The sequence below is a fragment of the Chlorocebus sabaeus genome, chromosome 23 (assembly GCF_047675955.1).
Source record: "Chlorocebus sabaeus isolate Y175 chromosome 23, mChlSab1.0.hap1, whole genome shotgun sequence".
In the NCBI taxonomy this organism is placed as follows: domain Eukaryota; kingdom Metazoa; phylum Chordata; class Mammalia; order Primates; family Cercopithecidae; genus Chlorocebus; species Chlorocebus sabaeus.
The window spans coordinates 42,770,406-42,791,542 of NC_132926.1; the positions used below are offsets into that span (position 1 = coordinate 42,770,406).

Below are 21,137 nucleotides of genomic sequence, written 5' to 3' on the forward strand. Positions count from 1 at the left end.
TTTTTGTGTGTGTGTTTTTTTTTTTTTTTTTTTTTTTTTTGAGACAGTCTCTGTCACCCAGGCTGGAGTGCAGTGATCTTGGCTCAATGCAACCTCCACCTCCCAGGTTCAAGAGATTCTCCCACCTCAGCCTCCTGAGTGGCTGGGATTACAGGCACCCGCCATCATGCCCGTCTAATTTTTGTATTTTTAGTAGAGACAGGATTTTACCATGTTGGCCAGGCTGGTTTTGAACTCCTGACCTCAGGTGATCCACCCACCTTGCCTCCCAAAGTGCTGGGATTACAGGTGTGAGCCACTGAGCCCAGCCTTCAAAATGCTTTTTCTATTCTCTCACTCCACAACAACACAGAAGATGGCTGTGACCAAAGGCGTGGGGGCTTTCCCCCACACACCAGACAAGCAGTTCTGCAGCCGACACCAGCTGGGTGCCCTCCAAAATTTAACTCTGGCACTATCTACCTGGAGATGGCATCAGATCCCACAGGCTGAGGACTCAGTCCCCTGTTCTGTCCCCTATTCCTATGCCAGTTCCAACTCTAGGCCTCTGGAGCTTCTGGCCTATTGGCTTCAAGATGAGGTTCCCACAACCCCCTCTTTGAGTTCAACTAATTTGCTAGAGTGGTTCATAGAGCTCAGAGAAACATTTGCCAGTTTATTATAAAGGATGTTACAAAGGATACAGATGAAGAGATGTGTAGGGCAAGGTATGGGGAATGGGCTCGGAGCTTCCATGCCCTTCATGGATGCATCACCGTCCAGGAACCTCCACGTGCTCAGCTATCCAGAAGCTCTCTGAACCCTGTCCTTATGAGTTTCTGTGGATGATTCATTAGGTAGGCATGATTCATTAAGCCATAGGCCATTGGCGAACAACTTACCCTCCAAGCTGTCTGCTCTCCCTTGGCTGGGGGTGCGGGGTAGGGGGCTGAAATCCTGCCTTGGTCTCTCTGGTAACCAGTCCCTGTCCTGAAGCTACCCTAGGGGCTGCTAGCCATCAATCTTTAGCACACAAGAAGACATCATTTTGGGAATTCTAAGATTTTAGAAATTGTACTCCAGGAAACGAGGTCAAAGACCAAATATATATTTCACAATATTACATCCCTCCTACAGAAGGCCAAGTATACATCCCTACAACTTCCAGAGGTAAGAGAGCGCCGTCAATGGCGTGGTGATGTAACCGCCCAAAGGGTTCACCTTGCCCAAGCCTAGACAGAGCTGATTTCTCAAGACCGGGGAATTCAATGAAGAGTAATGAATGCAGAGCTGGCTGTGCGGGAGACCAGAGTTTTACTATTACTCAAATCAGTCCCCCCAAGCATTCGGGGAGCAGAGTTTTTAAGGACAACTTGATGGATGGCGGGGAAGCCAGTGAGCCAGGAGTGCTGATTGGTCAGGACTGAAATCATAGGGAGTCGAAGCTGTCTCCTTGCCTTGAGTCAGTTCCTCGGTGGGAGCCACAAGTCCCGATGAAGCAATTTATGGATCTGGGTGGTGCCAGCTGATCTATCAAGTGGAGGGTCTGCAAAGTATCTCAAGCGCTGATTTTAGGAGCAGCTTAGAGAGGGTCAGAATCTTGTAGCCTCCAGCTGCATGACTCCTAAACCATAATTTCTAATCTTGTGGCTAATGTTAGTCCATCCTACAAAGGCACTCTAGTCCTCAGGCAAGAAGGAAGTCTGCTTTGAGAAAGGGCTGTTATTGTCTTTGTTTTAGACTATAAACTAAAAACTAAGTTTCTCCCAAGGTTAGTTCAGCCTACACTCAGGAATGAAGAAGGACAACTTGGAGGTTAGAAGCAAGATGGAACTGATTAAGTTAGATCGCTTTCACGGTCTCAGTCATAATTTTGCAAAGGTGGTTTCAATGACATCCCAGGTCTTCAGAAACATCATGAGAAAAGAGAACCAAGGAAAACTCTGCACGCAGACCACCTTGTGGCACACCTACTCCAGCTACTCCATGCTGTCTGCGCCCCTCCCAGAACACACGTCTCACTGGGTCTACACCTAATGGCTGTTCATTTTCCACACTCTGCCTTTGACCCCAGCTGGTATGGATGGGCCCTGGATTTCTGACCAGCCAGATTCAACATTTTGGTTCTCAGTCCTGCTTTCCCCAGAAATTCTTCTGGCTGAGCCTTTTCCTTAGTAAAGGAGCCCTGGACCCCACCTAGGTCTGGGAACTGGAGATCGGTGGCACCAGAACTTTCAGTTTCCTTTGTGAGTGTCTCTGATCTGGCCAAGCCCTGGGAGAGAGACAGAACATTCTAAACCCAATTTTTAGAAATATTTTTATTTTGCACAAGAGCCATGTGTAGGAAGACAATCTAATCCCTCTTTGACAGATGCAGAAACCGAAACTTAGACAACAGAAGAGGTTCAGGCCAAGTCCCAGGCTGAGTTGTAGCAGGGCTGGGAGGGGATTCAGACTTAGGGACCGGGGAGGCCAGCTGCTGGGGAAATGGAGGTGCCCAGGGCAGGCCCTGGCCACTCCAGCTTCCCTGGGAGCTGCGCTCAGCCCCCTCCATCCTTCACCTGTTCCAGGACTTGCCTGAAGCCCCACTTTCCCTGGCCTTCATTCAGGAGAGAACCCCTAGACACCAGGAGGAAAGTCAGAGCCCAAGAAACCCACTAAGCTGTCAGGACAGGGTGTGGAACCGGGCCCCCGTGACATGGACCTGTGTTTTTCTGTGGGTTGATTAGAAAGGCTGCATCAGTTCTGGTGTGTGGGCCCCTTCGTGCTACTGTGGATCTGGGACCTTGTTCTCCACCTTATTCTTTATGTGTATTGTGTGGTTTGGGTTGAATTGAGTGTCCATGGAGCCCTGTCTGCAAGGGGTGGGGCTTGGTATCCACAGCCCCCTGGGGAGTTCTGGGAGGAGAGGGTGGAGAGGAAAGTGCTGGGGAGTTGCAGAGGCTTCAAACTGGTCCAGCAACTTGGGGAATTGGGAGTAGGAGCCAAGAGGGAGAGGAGAGGACAAGTGGATGGTCAGAGGAACAGTGTGGACACTGGCAGGCAGGCGGACTCAGTGCTGTGGCATGAACCTGCTGTTTAGTTGGAGAGCGGTGCTGCCCCTTGGCCCTTCGGGCAGGGCCTGGCCATGGGCACAGCCACCCAGAAGTAGGTAGGCCCTAGAGTGCTGGGGCTGGGGCAGCCCAGAGGGAACAGAATGGGGACCTCAGGCCTAGCCCTCACCAGCTGAGGAGCCTGAGCTCTTAGGGCCCCTCCCCATGTCCCCCCTGCCATCCTCAGGCCCTGCTGGGCTGGGCCTGCCAGGAGGGGAGAGAGTTTGGGCATAGGACTGCCTTCCTGGGCTGGGTGATGGGCAGTCACACCGGGCTTGGTGCATAGAAAGGCCCCATGCTCCATCTGATGCTCTTGCTATCTTTAAATTCTTTATACTTTTGGAATAAAGGCCTCACATTCTCACTTTGCACTGGGTCCCACAAATTATGTGACTGGGAGGGAAAGGGATCTGTGTCCTGACACAGGGTGCAGGCCAGGCTGGGCCAGCCTAGGCAGCTCCATCTGCAGAGGCCCATCGGCTGCCTGCCTCAGGGACCCTGAGGGGTGCAGGTGGTGGGGGCAAGGCAGCTCAGACCAACCTGAATTTTAGGATTGGTTTCTGCAACCTTGCTATCTGCATGGCTTGGGTCAAATCACAGCTACTGAATCTGTTTCCTTCACTATTAAAGGGGTTAATACTGCCCAGCACAGGGGTTACTTGGGACAGTGCAAATCCATGTTTCTTGGCACAAGGCCATTCCTTAATAACGAGAATGACTATGATGATGATGATAATGATGAACTGGTTATTAATAAATGGGGAAGGGCCTAATACAGGGGGTTACATAATAAGTGCCTGTTTCCACTCCCTCTTTCTCCCCTCACCTGGGGCTTGGTAAACTTCTGGTCCTCACCCCCTCGACTCTGGCCCTCTCTTGGGAAACAAGAACAGGTCCAGCACCCAGGTGCAGATGTGGGCAGGGAAGGGCACATGTGGCAGAGGCTTGGGTGGCTTTTACTGCCCTAGTGAGAGTTAATACATTACCTCTGCCCAGGCCCCCCTTTCGCAATCCGGAGCTGGGCATCTGGTTACAGATTTACTTTGAACAATGCCTGATATGTGGAGTAAAGTCCTCCTCCTTGGCCTTTGTAAAGTCATCCCCTCTTCTCCTCAGGAACTGCTCAAACCTGTGCCCCAAAGATGAGGGCCCACGAGGACCCCGAGGGCCCGACACAGGTGCTGGAGGCTGCGGGTGGGGGCTAGGTGGGGGCAGGGGGCGGTGGGGGGCTGGAGGGCCTGTGCAGGCCTTCTCCCGGGAGGCCAGAGATAAACATTCTGATGAACTTGATAAAGAGTGACTGTCCTAAACTGAATGTGGCAACTGGGGGATGGGTGGGGGTGGGGGTCAAGAAGCCTGCAGCTTGGGGACTGGCTGACTCTAGGTTGGGGTTCAGGAGAGGCCTAACCTCCCCGCCAGTGACACCCCAAAGATCTCCAGGGGGCAGAGGTGGGACCGGATTGGACTTGTCCACAGTCTCGAGCCCTCTTGGCCCCCTCTCCTGTGGTCCCCAGACCTCTGACTTAGGGGTCCATTTCCCTGGCTAAAATGACAGGTCCTGAGGGCTCTAGAAGCTGGCACAATAGACTCATCCCTGTGGGAAGCAATGTGAAGTGGGAGACAACTGTGGCCAGGCCGAGTGGGAACCGGGTGGATGAACTGTTGGGGAGGGCAGGGACCCCACTCTCAGTTGCTGACAGGCCACTCGGGCTGCCTGATTGTTTTCGGGGCAGAATGGATTTTGTCTGTCCCCATCACGCCACCCTAAGCTACTTATCTCTGCTGCCCCTAGCATGAATCCCCCAGGGACCCTCCGACCCCCCTACCCACAGAGCCTAAGTTTGACATGTTGTACAAGATCGAGGACGTGCCGCCTTGGTACCTGTGCATCCTGCTGGGCTTCCAGGTGGGTCCCCCAGGGCCTCCCTGCCCTCACTCTGCACACTCCGCGGTGACTCCAGCCTGTCCCTGGCCAGCAGGGAGTATCTTGGGTAACAAGAAGAAAAACCTGAGGTCAGCACATGGCTGTCAGCAGGCAGGGGTGGGGAAGAGACTGAGTCCTAAAAGAGGATGAACTCCCTGGGGGCGTGTGACACTTGCCAGGTGGAGTGTTGGTGACAGGGTGCAGAGCTAACTCCACAGAAGCCACAGGAATAACTTGGGTGGAAATTAGTGACCCCCAGAGTGGTCAGCAGTAGCTCTCTGGGAATCCCTTGTGGGGACTGCGTTTCCTGGGCAGGCAGCCAGGTCAAGGCCTGCTGAGGCAGGCATGAGGACACTAGGCTGTCCCCTCTCCCTGGAGCTCTAGGGTCCTGCCTCATGCACTCTGCTCTCTCCCTCCGCCCAGCACTACCTGACATGCTTCAGTGGCACCATCGCCGTGCCCTTCCTGCTGGCTGAGGCGCTGTGTGTGGGCCACGACCAGCACATGGTTAGTCAGCTCATCGGCACCATCTTCACGTGCGTGGGCATCACCACTCTCATCCAGACCACCCTGGGCATCCGGTGAGCCGCCCAGCTCCCCCTCCCCCCTCCCCGTGATCCACACAGCAGGGGCAGGTGGGCTCTCAGAGGACACCGGTGAGACAAAAAAGCCACTATCTGCCTCCAACTGCTTCTCCTATCCCAGGCCAGCCTTAGAGCTGGGCAGCGCAGCCCTGACCCTGGGAACCTTGATCTAGGCACACTCAAAGACCAAGCATCTGCAAGTTTAAGGGAAGGGAATTAAGGGAAGGGAATGTACCCTCGCTGGCTATCCCCCCCTTTTTTTTTTTTTTTTTTTTTTTGGAGACAGAGTTTCACTCTTGTTGCCTAGGCTGGAGTGCAGTGGCATAATCTTGGCTCACCACAACCTCCACCTCCTGGGTTCAAGCGATTCTTCTACCTCAGCCTCCCGAGTAACTGGGATTACAGGCACGCACCACCATGCCTAGCTAATTTTGCATTTGTATCCACCCGCCTCGGCCTCCCAAAGTGCTGGGATTACAGGCATGAACCACCGAGCCTGGCCAGCTCTCCGCTCTTAAGCCCCATTCTGAATACTGCCCAAATGGCAGCCCTGAGCTAGCTCCCAGGGCCGGTGCCAGCCTCTTCAACAGCCCACCCTCCCAGGGCCCCACGCTCCCGAGCGCACAGCCCTAGGCTTGGGTGGCATTTGAGCTGTTTGAGCGGCGGGGGGCAGGGGAAGATTGTGAGAGAAATCTGGATGTGGGAACTGAGCTGTCCACTTCCGGGCAGGTGCTCCCTCCTAACAGTGCAGGAGCTGGTGGTGGGAAGGAAAGGGGGCAGGTTTTGAGTTGGGGGCTCCATTTGTTTTCTTCCTTGGGCAGCCAAAATGTTACAGTTGGTCTTCCCTGGGGCCTCAGCGACTTTCATCTGCCCTTATCCCTCGTGTCTCTGTCATTCTCTCTGTGCTCTCCTTTCCTGATCTCTCCCCACATCTATATCCTTCCTCCCCACCCTGTTGCTCTGTGCCTCTCCTTCAGGCTGCCGCTGTTTCAGGCCAGTGCCTTTGCATTTCTGGTTCCAGCCAAAGCCATACTGGCTCTGGAGAGATGGAAATGCCCCTCAGAAGGTGGGTACACTTCTGGGGTCCACACTGGGGAAAAGGGAAGGCCCAGAGACCTGGAGGTCTGAGCAACTGTCCCGGGTCCAGACACCAGGGTGCAGTCATGGCAGCATCTTCTCTCCCTCTCTTGTCTCTGTACCTGGTCCATGTGTGTGTCCCTGACTCTACCCCCAGAGGAGATCTACGGTAACTGGAGTCTGCCCCTGAACACCTCTCATATCTGGCACCCACGGATACGGGAGGTGGGTTTGCACATAAGGGTAGAAGCTGGGTCCTGAGGAGGGGCTATATGGGAGTGAGGGTGGCAGCTGAGTTTGGGGATTTAAGGAGGTGGTCCAGGAGCGTTGTTCCTGCTAACAGTAGCCAGGTCACGACCTTTACATGGTGACTTACAGCTGATGTTTGCCCTTCCAGGTCCAGGGTGCAATCATGGTGTCCAGCATGGTGGAGGTGGTGATTGGCCTGCTGGGGCTGCCTGGCGCCCTCCTAAACTACATTGGGCCTCTCACAGTCACCCCCACTGTCTCCCTCATTGGCCTCTCTGTCTTCCAAGCTGCTGGCGACCGAGCTGGCTCCCACTGGGGCATCTCAGCTTGGTGAGCAGGCACCAGGCCTGATCCCTGCCCAGCCCCAACACCCCACCCTCTTCATGTCCTTCATCCTTCTTCCCGGATCCTGGCCCCAGCCTGGCCTCCCGTCCACTTCCTGATTGTGCCTCTGCCCCCAGCTCCATTCTCCTGATCATCCTCTTCTCCCAGTACCTGCGCAACCTCACCTTCCTGCTGCCTGTCTACCGCTGGGGCAAGGGCCTCACTCTTCTTCGCATCCAGATCTTCAAAATGTTTCCTGTGAGGACCTGGCAGGTGGCTGGGGCTGGGACTATGGCCAGGGCTTGGGCTGAGGTGGGAGCAGGTTAGCCTGGACAGAGACCTCCAGTGCCTTCAGTGCCCCCCCACCCCCCTGCTTCAGATCGTGCTGGCCATCATGACCGTGTGGCTGCTCTGCTATGTCCTGACCTTGACAGACGTCCTGCCCACAGACCCGAAAGCCTATGGCTTCCAGGCACGAACCGATGCCCGTGGTGACATCATGGCTATTGCGCCCTGGATCCGCATCCCCTACCCCTGTGAGCAACATCCCTTGGGCCGCTCTGTCCCCAACTGAGACCACCTATGAGACAATCCTGGTGACCCCAGTCCAGCAGGTGACACACCTAGCATTAGCCGCACATTTATAGTGTGCCCAGCAGAGCAGTGTTTTACTTAGACAAAGCTTCAGTCCCACTTCCTGGCTCTGAGTGACCCAAATAAGCTCCCACAACTGTATAGCTCCCATCCCAGCCTGAGGTCTCCTTAACTGCTCTTGCTCCTTCCAGCACTGCCCTGTCTATTCCTAACCATCACAGTCTCCTCACTGTAGCCAACCATCCTGTCTCCCTCCGGCACAGGTCAGTGGGGCCTGCCCACAGTGACTGCAGCTGCCGTCCTGGGAATGTTCAGCGCCACTCTGGCAGGCATCATTGAGTCCATTGGAGATTACTATGCCTGTGCGCGCCTGGCTGGTGCGCCACCCCCACCAGTACATGCTATCAACAGGTAGCCTACCTGCCCTCCTCAGTATCTGATCTCCTCAGGGGTCCTCCAGGAAGCACACACACAGGAACGGGGTGGAGGCCCAGGGGCTAGGCTTAGGCAAGTCGGGAACACGCTCCAGACTTCATTCTCCTTGCTTGTGCGATGGGGATGCCCTCTTATCACCCTTCTGTGGTTGCTGGGAGTAGCTGAGAAGACGGTGGAGTCCGAGGGGAACCACCATCATTGACAGCCCATGATGTGTCCGGCTCTGGCTGTGCATTCTTATGCAATCTGTGAAGCATTTTGTGAGACGGGCACCGGTATTTATCCCAGGAGGAAATTGAAGGCCAGAATTGCCCACAGAATTTAAGTGCCAGGGCACTGGGACTAGCTTTGGAGCCTGAGCACTCTGGCCTGGAGTAGGGAGTGCTACAGCTGTTAGCTGCAGCCCCCACAGCGCCAGAGGACGGCGGACCGCTAAGATGATGGGGAACACAGGCTGGTGCAGAGGCTGGATCGAGCCCCAACTCGCCCTTTCCTTACAGGGGCATCTTCACCGAAGGCATTTGCTGCATCATCGCGGGGCTGTTGGGCACGGGCAACGGGTCCACCTCTTCCAGTCCCAACATTGGCGTCCTGGGGATTACCAAGGTGTTGCGACGAGCCGGAGCCAAGTCCCGATCTAATTCTGTGGGCCGTAGGCCCCGCCCCAACCCCGTCCCCACTTTGGTTTAGCCCCACCCTGTCTTTGAGAGGCCTCGCCCCCGCATCAAGCCCCAGCAGGTTTATGCCTCGCTCTTATAACAGGCCCCGCCCCTGGAACTAACCCCGCCCCAGCCTCGTCCCCTGGTCTAGCTCCTCCGCTGGCTCCCTGGCAGGTGGGCAGCCGGCGCGTGGTGCAGTATGGTGCGGCTATCATGCTGGTCCTGGGCACCATCGGCAAGTTCACGGCCCTCTTCGCCTCGCTCCCTGACCCCATCCTGGGAGGCATGTTCTGCACTCTGTTTGGTGAGTGTCTGGCGCGGGCCACGGGTCGCGGTGCAGGTCACCGAGTGGTGGGACCCACCTGGATTGCGCGTGTGCGACGCCTCCAGTGGTTCTCTTGCGCCCTTAGGCATGATTACAGCTGTGGGGCTGTCCAACCTGCAATTTGTGGACATGAACTCCTCTCGCAACCTCTTCGTGCTCGGATTTTCCATGTTCTTCGGGCTCACGCTGCCCAATTACCTGGAGTCCAACCCTGGAGCCATCAATACAGGTGCCTCCAGCTGTTTACTGTCTCCAAAGGTGGGGTGGGTCCAAAACTTTGAGCACAGCCCCCTCCCTCAAAGGCTCCACACAGCTACAGCCACAAATCCTACCCAACTCTGGGTGTCAATCAGCAGCTGAGAGCCTGGGTCACAGCTGTCCTTTACTAAGACACTTCCTGTGGACAGATATTGACCTTTACATGTGCTTATTTTTCAAAACAGCTCCATAGATCTATTTATCTATATTTATCATTTGTCCATTATCATTTCAACTTTCCAGATGAGCAACATGAGGCTCAGAGAGGCTCAGTGCTTTGTCCCAGGTGAACAACTAGCAACTGGCAGAATTGGGATTTGAGCCCAGAGATAGGAAAGACAGAGATAGGTTTGAGACAGGGTTTTGTACTGTTCCTTTGCCATGGCTGCACAAGAGGAAGTCCCTCAACTCTGCTCTCCGAATTGGGCCATGACACCCATTGGCCCTTGGCCTATTCCACAGGCATTCTTGAAGTGGATCAGATTCTGACTGTGCTGCTGACCACGGAGATGTTTGTGGGCGGGTGCCTTGCTTTCATACTTGACAACACAGTGCCAGGTATGGTTCAGTCCTGGGAGGGGAATGAAGAACTAAGCAGGACTCATGCATTCCAACAGATGGCCTCTAAGCTGGAGCTGTGGCTAGGTACCATGCGATGCAGGCCCTGCAGGGAGCATCAGGAACAGATGGGCTGGCGGAGTTCTCACTGGCTGGAGGGAGAGAATGAGGCACAGACATGCCTCAGAAGTCTTGAAGAGGATTGGGCCAGGAGAGTCACTGTTGGGTCCTGTGAATCCTTTCCTTTCCATTTGTTCCATTTCTTTCTTTTTCTTTTCTTTCTTTCTTTTTTTTTTTTTTGAGATGGAGTCTCACCCTGTCACCTAGGCTGGAGTGCAGTGGTACAATCTCAGTTCACTGCAACCTCCACCTCTGGGGTTCAAGTAATTCTCCTGCCTCAGCCTCCCGAGTAGCTGGGACTACAGGTGCCTGCCACCATGCCCAGGTAATTTTCATATTTTTAGTAGAGATGGGGGTTTCACCATGTTGGGCAGGTTGGTCTTGAAGTCCTGACCTCAAGTAATCCGCCAGCTGGGATTACAGGCATGAGCCACTGCACCTGGCCTCCTCTCCATTTCTTAATAGCCACTGGGCTAAGGGATGTCTTTGCTTTTTCAGAGTAGGACAGAGATAAATGCAGCATCAGTTTGTTGGCAAAATCCATCCACTCCAAATATGTCAGCAGCCTGCCACAATGGCGACTAGAAGAGCCACTAACATTTCCCTTTGGTACCAGAGCTTTTTGCAAAGATTGTGGAGGATACTTTGTGGGGCCCACATAAAGGTGCCAGTAAATATATAAAATAAATGTCATCAGGTGCTCTGATAACAAACAGTTAACATTTACCAAACATCTACTATAGGTCAGGCAGAGCTAAGTGTCTTACTTCATCCTCAAAAACCACAGTCATAAAGTCACAAAATTAAAACATCGAAGCCAGGTGTGGTGGCTCATGCCTGTAATCCCATCACTTTGGGAGGCTGAGGTGGGCAGATCACGAGGTCAGGAGTTCGAGACCACCTAGCCAACATGGTAAAACCCTGTCTCTACTAAAAATGTAAAAATTAGCTGGGTGTGGTGGTGGGTGCCTGTAATCCCAGCTACTCAGGAGGCTGAGGCAGGAAAATTGCTTGAACCTGGGAGGCAAAGGTTGCAGTGAGCCGAGACCATGCCATTGCACTCTAGCCTGGGTGACAGGGTGAGACTCCATCTCAAAAAAAAAAAAAAATTAAAACATCGCAAATCTGGGATATATATTTTAATTGAGACAGGGTCTCAGACTATCACCCAGACCAGAGTGCAGTGGCGCAATCATGGCTCACTACAGCCTCAAACTCCTGGGCTTAAGTGACCCTCCTGCCTCAGCCTCCCAAGTAATTGGGATTACCAGTGCACAGGTGCATGCCACCATGCCCGGCTAATTTTTGAATTTTTTGTAGAGATGGGGTCTCACTTTATTGCCAAGATTGGTTTCGAACTCCTGGGCTCAAGTGATCCTCCCATCTCAGCCTCCCAAAGTACTGGGATTATAGGTGTGAGCCACACCTGGCCTCTATTTTTTTTTTTTTTTTTTTTTTTTTTTTGAGACAGAGTCTTGCTCTTGTCACCCAGGCTGGAGCACAATGGCATGATCTCAGCTCACTGCCACCTCCACCTCCTGAACTCAAGCGATTCTCTTGTCTCAGCCTCCCAAGTAGCTGGGATTACAGGCGCACACCACCACGCCCAGCTAATTTTTGTATTTTTAGTAGAGACAGGCTTTCACCACGTTGGCCAGGGTAGTTTCAAACTCCTGACCTCAGGTGATCCGCCCACCTTGGCCTCCCAAATCCTAGTCACCTCGGCTAGGATTACAGGCATGAGCCACCACACCTGGCCTCTATTTTTAAATTGAGATGGGGGTCTATGTTGCCCAGGCTAGAGTGCAGTGGTTATTCACAGGTGTGATCATAGCATACTACAGCCTCAAACTCCTGGACTCAAGCAGTCCTTCTGCCTCAGCCACCTGAGGAGCTGAGAGTACAAGTGCATGCTATATACCATCTCACTAAATCTGGGATTTTTAACAATATCCATCTGACGCAGTCAATAGCCTGTGTCCCATCCAATGCACCATACTGCCTCTGCTGGAGGGCTTCAGGGGACCTGGGCTGCAGGAGTGGGGAAGGCTCCATGGAGACGGGAGTTAATGATTGCATCAGTATAGGGACATAAGGGATGGTAGCAGCAAGAAGATGGGCCTCCATCCCCAGTCACTTACCGGCCTGATCACAGCCACAGGTCCTGTCTTCCTCCCTGTCTGAAGATCGAAGTGTTTATATTCATATAACATAGGTGTCAGAGGCTGTCTCTGCACAGCTGGTGGTTTGGGGTTGGGGAGGACAGAGGAGGGCCAGGGTTCCCCATAGGATTTTAGGCAGAATCAGACGGTGCTCTTGGTAGCAGCTGTCCCTTCAATGGATGGGTAGGTATTTGAACATGGTACTCACCCCTCCCCATTTAGAGGATGCTAGATTGGGGCTGGAACAGACCATCCTATGGGCCTGAGAGAGTCAAGTGGCAGCCTCAGTGCCTAGGGGATATGAGGAGGTGGAGAGCATCTGGGTAGGCGTCTGTACATGAAGAGGCTTCTTTGTGACTTGGGTGGCTAGCTTAAGCTATCCTTAACGACAGCTGTAGAACCGCCTGAGTCCCTTATACCCCACCTTTCAACCCACCTGAGCATCACAACTGTCATCCTGTGTGTCATGCCACATAAGCTCAGCAGTCTTCAGTATACACTGAGGAACCTAAAGCTCAGGGATGTTAAGTCACTTGCCTAAGGTCACACAATCTGGATTCAAACTAAGGTCTAGCTGGCTCAAAACCCTGTCCTTAACCATGGAATAGCAAAAGCCTTTTCCAGCCCTTAACTTCCTGCTGGGGATGGGTCACTTTGCACTTGCTTTTTTTTTTTTTTTTTTTTTTTTTTGAGATGGAGTCTCGCTCTGTCGCCCAGGCTGGAGCGCAGTGGCGTGATCTTGGCTCCGCTTCCTGGGTTCACGCCATTCTCCTGCCTCAGCCTCCCAAGTAGCTGGGACTACAGGCGCCGGTCACCACGCCTGGCTAATTTTTTTGTATTTTTAGTAGACAGGGTGTTCTTTGTCTTTACCTATCCATAGCCCAAACTAGAAGGCAGTCTGTTTAGTTCAGCACACGCTGCTAGAGCTTGCCAGCTTGGCCCTGAATCAGACACTGAGGAGGATATGCCAAAAAGTGTTAAGTCAGTAACAATTTGTGTAGAGGAGCTCCTGGCACAAGATAGGTGGTAAAACTAGATTTAAGCAAGCAATGAAATCAATGAAGCTGGGCTGGAGTTATTGGGAGGGTTTATCGATGAGGGAGAGTGGGTGAGGCCTAGGAAAAAGGAGGGGGCTTGGAGAGTAGAGAAGGCACTGAAGGTTGGGATGTAGTGGGCAGGCTGGCTGGTCTGCTAGACGGAGCTCTGGGCTGGCTGCCACGTATGTCTTGGCAGTGGTGCGAGGTAATCAGATACCAGGAACATAGTCCTACACCACACCTACGGCTCATCCCACTCTACTCTGCCCACTGTGTGTGCCCTTTGTACAGCCAAGCCCAATCAAACAGTGTCTCTTCCAGGTAGTCTTCCCTGGGGACTTCACCTTCCCTCAGTGCCCTCTCCTGTGAGATTTTGGAACATAACTTGGTTTGTGCTACTCATGGGTTTGTTCTCAGCCTGGGCGGCCAGCAAGTGGAAATCCCCACTCCTTCTGCTAGATTTATAGTATTTCAGTCTTTGTCGATCCCAGCCCTCTTGTGAAAACCTGAGATCTCATGTGACGCTCCTCCACCTGAGGGAAAATTCCTAGTTGTAAAAATTACTAGCCAGGCGCAGTGGCTCACGCCTATAATCCCAGAACTTTGCGAGGCCAAGGCGGACTGATCACTTGAGGTCAGGAGTTTGAGACCAGCGCCTGGCCAACATGCTGAAACCCCATCTCTATTAAAAATAGAGTAATTAGCCAGGTACGGTGGCTCACACCTGTAATCCCAGCTACTTGGGAGGCTGAGGCTGCAGTGAGCCGAGATCAACCCACTGCGCTCCATCCTGGGCAACAGAGCAATACTCTGTCTCAAAAAAAAAAAAAAAAAAAATTATTTGGTGTATCCCCACCTCCATCAAAGATTTTATTTAGCTTGACTTTCTGAAGTTTGTATTATAAAAATGAGTTTTTCACATATGGAATCATAATACGAAATGTTAATACTGATTATAGTGTTTCAAAATATGCCTGCCTTACCCCTAGAACACCATCTGGGCCTGATTTGGTCCCCATGGGCCTAACACACATTACCCACACACTCACAGAGGTTGACAATAATATTTTTGTCCCTTTCTTCATCTTAAAAGTTTGTATAGGCCGGGCATAGTAACTCACGCTTATAATGCCAGCACTTTTGGGAGGCCAAGCCGGGTGGATCAGGAGTTCAAGACCAGCCTGACCAACATAGTGACATCCCGTCTCTACTAAAAATACAAAAATTAGCTGGGCGTGGTGGTGCATGCCTGTAATCCCAGCTAAGGAGGCTGAGGCAGGATAATCGCTTGAACCCGGGAGGAGGAGGTTGCAGTGAGCCGAGATCGCGCCAATGCACTCCAGCCTGGGGAACAGAGCAAGACTCTCTCTCAAAAAAATAAATAAAATAAAAATTTGTACAATGGTGTCTATATACCTCCCAGGGGTATGTTTTGAAGAAACAATATAATGAAATTAAAGCACTTAGCACACAGCCTGGCACACTGTAGTTATACAATAAATACTAATTATAACTAGTATCCTTTAGTGTTCCTTAGAGCTCTGGCCAAATTAGGAGCTCAGAAACCATAGATTCAGCCACTTTTCAGGACCAAATGATAGTTAAGAAAGATACTTGATTCCAGAAGTCTGCCTTAGGAGTGCGTTACGGAAAGTGGGGGCGGCTGAGGGTTGCTGGCCTTGGTAAATGATCCCACTGTCCTCTTCCAGGGAGCCCAGAGGAGCGTGGTCTGATACAGTGGAAAGCTGGGGCTCATGCCAACAGTGACACGTCTTCCAGCCTCAAGAGCTACGATTTCCCCATTGGGATGGGCATAGTAAAAAGAATTGCCTTTCTGAAATACATTCCTATCTGTCCAGTCTTCAAAGGATTTTCTTCAAGTTCAAAAGATCAGTTTGCAATTCCAGAAGACACTCCAGAAAATATAGAAACTGCATCTGTGTGCACCAAGGTCTGAAAAATGACTTCCAGGAAAGGTAGGATGTGTCTATGGTTTTTGTGGGAGGGCTGAATAATCAAAACATTCTTGGCTGGGTGCAGTGACTCATGCCTGTAATCTCAGCACTTTGGGAGGCCGAGGCGGGTGGATCACGAGGTCAGGAGATTGAGACCATCCTGGCTAACACGGTGAAACCCCGTCTCTACTAAAAATACAAAAAGAAATTAGCTGGGCGTGGTGGCGGGCACCTGTAGTCCCAGCGACTCGGGAGGCTGAGGCGGGAGAATGGCGTGAACCCGGGAGAGGGAGCTTGCAGTGAGCCAATATCGTGCCATTGCACTCCAGCCTGGGCGACAGAGCAAGACTCCATCTCAAAAACAAAACAAAACAAAACAAAAAAATTCTTACGCTTTAACCAAAGAAAAACTAAACTACTCAGTTATCTTTCCTGTAAACTGTTTGAATGTCCTCAAAGAGAAGGTGAGCTGGGTAAAAAGTAAATATACAGAATTTGGGTGGAATTCCTTTACCATTTCATAGTAAGAGCAGAACTTCCCAACTAGTGTGGGCAACTAAGAGGCTACAAGTATGCTGAAATGCAGATCCTCTAGCCTTCCAGACACCTGGGCAGAATCTGGGCCAATTAGAGTCTTTGAGCTAAGAACCCCAGCCATGGGCAGCCTCATTCTTGTACTTCAGTATGCTAGACAAGTATCACTTTGATATGCGACATGGAAAATGCTGAGAAATACAGCACAAGAACAGGAAAAATCTTCTCATATACACTGCTTTGTTTCAATAACGTCATAAAATTAAAACCACCTAAAACAGGATGCCTTTATCCTAAAAGAACACCTGTACAAGCCCTAATGAAGTGATCCTTTGTCCTTAGGGCTTCAGAATGCATGGGCAGCTGATGCTCGGAAACCTTCCATCACTATATGTAATGCAGATGCCTGGCTCTCTACTAAACACTGAAGTGGGTTCAATGTGCACATTCCCCCAGACAGATAAGAAAAGTTCCCAAAAAGAGAGGTTAGCCTAGATGACTCCTTAATAGTAAAAATAACAACAGTTAAAACAGGGCTTTCTATGTCTTAAGTGCTTACATATATTAACTACTCACATAATCCAGAGACAGTTATTACTGCCATTTTAGAGATGTGGAAAGGAAGGTACAGAAAGGTTAAGTGACATGCCCATGATCACAGGATTCACATCCAGGAAGTCTGGTTAGAGCCCCCACCCCCCGGCCTTTTATTTTTTTTGAGACAGAGTCCTGTTCTGTCGCCCAGGCTGGAGTGCAGTGGCACCTTCTTGGCTCACTGCAACCTCCATCTCCGGGGTTCAAGCAGTTCTCTTGCCTCAGCCTCCTGAGTAGCTGGGATTACAGCTGCGTACCACCACGCCCAGCTAATTTTTGTATTTTTAGTAGAGACAGGGTTTCACCATGTTGGCCAGGCTGGTCTCAAACTCCTGACCTCAAATGATTCACCTGCCTTGGCCTCCCAAAGTGCTGGGATTACAGGTTTGAGCCACTGCACCCAACCTAGAGCCCCCTTTTATTTTTTTCCCAACAAAAGCCACATTCGAGAATTTTTACTCTTACCGGCGATCACATGAGGTCAGGAGTTCGAGTCCAGCCTGGCCAACATGGCAAAACCCCATCTCTACTAAAAAAATACAAAAATTAGCCAGGCGTGGTGGTAGGCGCCTGTAATCCCCAGCTACTCGAGAGCCTGAGGCAGGAGAATCGCCTTGAACCCAGGAGGCAGAGGTTGCATTGAACCGAGATTGCACGACTGCACTCCAGCCTGGGTGAAAGAGACTCTGTCTCGAAAATAAATAAATAAATAAATAAATAAATAAATAAATAAATAAAGGCTGGGTGTGGTGGCTCACGCCTGTAATCCCAGCACTCTGGGAGGCCAAGACAGGTGGATAACCTGAATTCAGGAGTTCAAGACCAGCCTGGCTAACATGGTGAAACTTGGTCTCTACTGAAAATACAAAAATTAGCCAGGTGTGGTGGCAGACACCTGTAATCCTAGCTATTTGGGAGGCTGAAGCAGGAGAATCATTTGAACCTGGGAGGTGAAGGTTGCAGTGAGCTGAGATCGCGCCACTATACTCCAGGCTGGGTGATAGAGCAAGACTTCATCTCCAAAAACCAACCAACCAACCAACCACACACTGGGGTACATGTGCCCACACCAAAGAACCTCCCCCCACTCTCAGAAGAATGTGAGTCAGAACTGACTATATGGCTTTCTTAATCTTTTTCAACCTAACAAGCTCAAGAAAAGCCCTTGTGAAGAACAAAAAACAATAGAGGTTCTATTAGAGTAAGGTCACCATCATATTGTTCAGCCATAAAGTTTGTTACATGACTATCTAGGATTCCACTGACACTGAAGTCTGAGGTGATTAAGAAGCAAGGAGGGGCAATGGGGTTATTCTATTGCTGTATTCTGGACAGATACTTGCATAACAACATACCTGTTAGTCAGAATCTAACAAAGCCTGAAATCTTAGCATATTTTGCCAGCAAGATCGTTCTAAGGCACTGAGCCCATACTCAAGTGAGTAACACCACTACAGTACATTCTAGCACCAATAAACACAACCATCTGCTCAGTTCTACTATTATTTATTTTTTTAAATATTTTTGAAAAAATATAATTTTTTTACAATATTTTCAACTTAAACACTATTCACACTGAACACGTATGGCAGCTTAACCTACCCAAATATGAAGTTTAAGAAGCCAAAACTGTTCTAGCTTTGTTAAAAGAAAAGTTGTGCTGCAGACTCTTGTGATGGTTAACAAAGCAAGGAAAAGCACCACTCAAATCATAATGTTACAGTATCTTTGTTCAGCTGGATTATGGGTTGGCACTGGTCATATGTTAGACTCTATACAGGCATAGCTATGATGCAGTGAATCCCTTAGAAGTTAAAATTCTCAAATTACATACTTCCTCAGATGTAACGTAATAACTCAGTATTTCTAACACAATAACGTACCAGAAAAGCCTGGAATGGCACTCATCTGCTGACTACCTTGTAGCCTCAGTAATATGACATACTCGTCTATAACAAATTATCTCTGACTGACTAATAGACCTTCAGAAAATGGAGATTCTTTTTGATGGGGACATAATCAAATTTAAGTCTGAGAAATATGCTTAACAGTAGGAACTCAAATTAAATTTACTGACTTTAAAGTTTAGACATTAACAAGTGTTAGTTAACCCTAAGGGACCAGTTTAGCCTCAAAAAAAAGACAATTTAGTAAGGTTTAGGTCTTTTAATTTGGTGCTTGTTCACAACTTGACTGGTGCTTCTTTCCTTGCTGTCTTCACATCAAGCCATGGAGCCAATTCTATTTTCAGTAAGTGTTTGACAGCTTTTTACTTAATAACAGTCTCAGCACTTTTATTAAGCATGCAGGACTAACAAAAACTTTGGCAATGCATAAGTGTAACACAGTGACGAGAGAGCTTTTACAATTAAGTCTTCTAATACTGCCTTCACAGTGTGGAAATTGTGCTACATCCACCAAAAGAGGGCCCCGTCTACTCAAATATTTCAGTACTTCACCCCAGGAACAAACTCCTTTGCATTTGGATTCAGATTGCTCTTGACCTGGAAAATAAGCACATAAAAAAGCAAGTTCATTAACATAGTTTCAGGTACTAATTCAACCTAGATCCTCATGCAAAAACATCTTCCAAACAAAAAAGACAAAAGGGCTGGGTGTGGCGGCTCACGCATGTAATTCCAGCACTTTGGGAGGCCAAGAGGCGGATCACGAGGCCAGAATCAAGACCATCCTGGCTAACACAGTGAAACCCCATCTTTATTAAAAATACAAAAAATTAGCCGGGCATGGTGGCGAGTGTCTATAGTCCCAGCTACTTGGGAGGCTAAGGCAGGAGAATGGCATGAACCCGGGAGGCGGAGCTTGCAGTGAGCCGAGATCGCGCCACTGCACTCCAGCCTGGGCAACACAGTGAGACTCTGTCTCAAAAAAAAAAAAAAAAAAAAAAAGACAAAACTCAGTCTGTAAGACTATACTTAACCCCAAAAAACCCCAAAAAGGAGGAACCAGATGTAAGCTATACATCATATCAAATTACATCAATTTTTTCTTTTTTCTTTTTTTTTTTTGTGATGGAGTCTCACTCTGTCGCCCAGGCTGGAGTGCAGTGGCATGATCTAGGCTCACTGCAACCTCCGCCACCTGGGTTCAAGTGATTCTCCTGCCTCAGCCTCCCGAGTAGGTGGGACTACAGGTGCGTGCCACCACACCCAGCTAATTTTTTGTATTTTTAGTAAAGACGGGGGTTTCACTGTGTTAGCCAGGATGGTATTGATCTCCTGACCTCGTGATCTGCCTGCCTCGGCCTCCCAAAATGCTGGGATTATAGGCAAGAACACCGTGCCCGGCCTAAATTACATCAATTTTCTTTTCTTTTCTTTTCTTTCTTTTTTTTTTTTTTTTAGACGAGTCTCGCTCTGTCGCCCAGGCTGGAGTGCAGTGGCCGGATCTCAGCTCACTACAAGCTCCGCCTCCCGGCTTTATGCCATTCTCCTGCCTCAGCCTCCCGAGTAGCTGGGACTACAGACGCTCACCGCCTTGCCCGACTATTTTTTTGTATTTTTTTTTTTTTTTTTTTTTTGAGACGGAGTCTCGCTCTGCTGCCCAGGCTGGAGTACAGTGGCCGGATCTCAGCTCACTGCAAGCTCCGCCTCCCGGGTTACGCCATTCTCCTGCCTCAGCCTCCCGAGTAGCTGGGACTACAGGCGCCCGCCACCGCACCTGGCTAATTTTTTTTTGTATTTTTAGTAGAGACGGGGTTTCACCGTGATAGCCAGGATGGTCTTAATCTCCTGACCTCGTGATCCGCCCGTCTCGGCCTCCCAAAGTGCTGGGATTACAGGCTTGAGCCACCGCGCCTGGCCTTTTTTGTATTTTTTACTAGAGACGGGGTTTCACCGGGTTAGCCAGGATGGTCTTGATCTCCTGACCTCGTGATCCGCCCGTCTCGGCCTCCTAAAGTGCTGGGATTACAGGCTTGAAATTACATCAATTTTCTAAAGAGAAAGTAGGAATTGAAATTCAGTTTGCTTAAGTGTAACCAGAAATCCAGTAACTTCACATAAATTAAAGGAATAGCACTGAACAAGGAATTCTGTTAATCAAACTATGGTATGTAGCTTTCTTTAAAGACTAAACACCAAGGAAACATGTTAAACAAGTGTTGAAATTATGATTAAAGTAACTGGGGAATTGTTGATGGATTAATTTTACTTTAGAATCCTCGCTAAAAATGTGGAGTTGTTTTTCTACAATTGCGTCTTCTAATTCCCACAGGAAGCATGGTATATAACAGGAAAAGAAAACGACATGGGGAACCAGAAGACTTAAGTCTGAAATCCCAGCCCTGCCCCTAACTAACTTCTATGTAAACTCAGATAAGTCATCTTTCTCTGGGATTCAATTTTTTGCATCAGTTAAAAAAAACCGCCACGGGTGGGGGGAGATGGGCCAAAGTCTGAGTCTTAGAGACTCGTACCAATGTTATGCTATGTCTCTAAATCTTTATTCTCCTAAGCAGACCTGTCAGCATCTAGGAAGAACAGCTAGAAATTTTCCTCTGTGGTATTTTAGACTGCAAGTTGATAAAAATAAAAAGAAATGAGGACAGGTTCCAGGGCCTGAAATGTAGGTATGCTGGAAGGCTTTTACATTGAATTTGACCCTACATCACTTCAAGACTAATGCATAATATTAAACATCATGTTGAAGAAATAA

General features: G+C 50.0%; 2 protein-coding genes across 3 annotated transcripts in view; one reads left to right on the top strand and one right to left on the bottom strand.

Moving 5' to 3' along the window:
* The first annotated feature begins 4,171 nt into the window (after positions 1-4,171).
* SLC23A1 (solute carrier family 23 member 1) lies at positions 4,172-21,129 on the top strand. The gene is made up of 15 exons (XM_008014619.3): positions 4,172-4,249; positions 4,864-4,977; positions 5,419-5,576; positions 6,557-6,645; positions 6,814-6,881; positions 7,054-7,235; positions 7,367-7,487; positions 7,609-7,765; positions 8,087-8,234; positions 8,759-8,864; positions 9,092-9,221; positions 9,328-9,471; positions 9,963-10,058; positions 15,087-15,353; positions 20,697-21,129. Exons 1-14 carry the CDS (start codon positions 4,214-4,216, stop codon positions 15,332-15,334), a joined length of 1,797 nt encoding a protein of 598 aa, XP_008012810.1. The 5' UTR covers positions 4,172-4,213; the 3' UTR covers positions 15,335-15,353; positions 20,697-21,129.
* The window catches only part of PAIP2 (poly(A) binding protein interacting protein 2), a 30,143-nt gene continuing 26,956 nt past the window's right edge, over positions 17,951-21,137 (bottom strand). For both annotated transcript variants that reach the window (XM_008014624.3, XM_073010664.1), the window contains one exon: positions 17,951-18,964. In XM_008014624.3, the coding sequence (XP_008012815.1) occupies positions 18,908-18,964 (57 nt within the window). In that variant the 3' untranslated portion in view covers positions 17,951-18,907. The remainder of the gene's footprint in view (positions 18,965-21,137) is intronic.

Excerpts from the sequence above, each read along its gene's own strand:
- SLC23A1 (XM_008014619.3), top strand. The coding sequence starts at position 4,214 with ATGAGGGCCCACGAGGACCCCGAGGGCCCGACACAG. Across the intron at positions 4,250-4,863 it reads ACCCCGAGGGCCCGACACAG|CATGAATCCCCCAGGGACCC; the intron begins GTGCTGGAGGCT and ends TGCTGCCCCTAG. Across the intron at positions 6,646-6,813 it reads ATGGAAATGCCCCTCAGAAG|AGGAGATCTACGGTAACTGG; the intron begins GTGGGTACACTT and ends CTCTACCCCCAG.